This window comes from Magnolia sinica, chromosome 6 (genome assembly GCF_029962835.1).
Source record: "Magnolia sinica isolate HGM2019 chromosome 6, MsV1, whole genome shotgun sequence".
In the NCBI taxonomy this organism is placed as follows: Eukaryota; Viridiplantae; Streptophyta; class Magnoliopsida; order Magnoliales; family Magnoliaceae; genus Magnolia; species Magnolia sinica.
The window spans coordinates 37,248,709-37,250,155 of record NC_080578.1 but is presented as its reverse complement, the minus strand read 5'-3'; the positions used below and the strand labels follow the sequence as shown (position 1 = coordinate 37,250,155).

The 1,447-nt window shown below is 44.7% G+C and overlaps 1 protein-coding gene across 1 annotated transcript; it reads left to right on the top strand.

Annotated features, from left to right (window-relative positions):
- On the top strand, nucleotides 1–644 carry LOC131248668 (uncharacterized). Its single transcript, XM_058249049.1, has one exon. The coding sequence runs from the start codon at nucleotides 102–104 to the stop codon at nucleotides 492–494; it is 393 nt and encodes a 130-aa protein (XP_058105032.1). The 5' UTR covers nucleotides 1–101; the 3' UTR covers nucleotides 495–644.
- The last annotated feature ends 803 nt before the right edge of the window (nucleotides 645–1,447 follow it).

The window sequence follows — 1,447 nt, the reverse complement described above, 5'->3', positions numbered from 1 at the left end:
ACTCAGTTTCTGACTCTTGAAACCCTGTGACTTCCTTTGCGTTCTTCCTATGCATTTACCGAAATACCCCTGCTACGACGATAATTTACCCTTTCCACCCAATGGCATCGCTCTCTCCCTCATGCCCGTCGGCAAATCTGGCCGTCCGAAAGCTTAAAAGCACGATCGCAGTATCTGCAGCATCGAATCCCAACCTTCCGAATCAAGCGAAGAAAACTGCCGACATAGTGCAGAAAGAGCTGATAACGGCCGATCCGAAACGCCCTTGGTGGGCCCCGCTCTTCCGCTTCGGTTCGGAGCGGAACACGGGCGATCAGGCGATGAGATCGGGCGCTGACGAGTCGGAGATGCGGAAATCGACTGCGAGGAGATCGGGTCTGACAGCGGAGAAGGCGAGGGTGCTGAGGAAGGAGTTGAGAGCGATGGAGTGCTGGCACGACGCGATGTACCATTCTGCTATCGCTTCCCGTCTGGCTTCGCCCGATCAGTCGTGAAAAGGGCGGAGGAAGATCGATTGATCGATCGATCTTCAGATCTTTTGTAAATATGGATGTAGATTAGAAATTTAGTAATGGATGAATGGTTTGGATGTTATATGTAAAAAGGACCTTATATTGCTGATGTGAAGCTTTTCTTTTCTTTTCTTTTCTTTTCTTCTTTTTTAAGGTTTTGTGAGAAAGATGTTGTGCTCCGAAATAAGTTATTGAGGAAACGAATACCTTCCGAAACTGTATTTGAAATCCACACAAAATGGTGTCTGGATGCTGGGAAAGAATTCAAATACAATGATCGCCTCCCTGATATGACATGCCTGAATACGAGTGTCAATGGGCCGGGCTCTGACGTCCCAAAATTAGAATGGCTAGGCCCGAGATCCGGCCCCAAAAAATTGAAAATCTAGGCGGAGATAACCCAGGCCCGGCCTGTTGACCGGCCTAAGCGGGACTCAGACTGCGTAGCACTGACATCGGTGCTGTGTGCTACTGCTACTCTTGTAAAGCTTTGTGGGCCAACATGGTGTGTATGTGTTTTGCCGTCCAACCATTTTTCCAACTTATTTCATCTCAGGACATGATCCAAAAAATGAGGTGATCTAACTCTCACGTGGGCCGCACCATAGGAAGCAGTTGGGATTGAAAGGCTATCATTAAAAATTTCTTCAAAAATTTCTTCGGAGCCACGAAAGTTTCTTTTTCTTTTATCAAGCTGCTATTATTAGTGTTTTCCTTTGGTATTGCAAGAAAGAGAAGATGGAAGAAAATATCTTTTAAGTTACTTTGGGTGCTTTTTATGAAATCATAGTTGGCATAAATCTACCGGTGTATGTTGTTGGATTGCTAACAAAGTAATGTGGATCCATAGAAACAAAACTTGGCTAACAAAAGAGAAACATTCACAAAAGAAAAACATAACAAAAGAATGATGCAAAGAAAACATTCACAAAAGG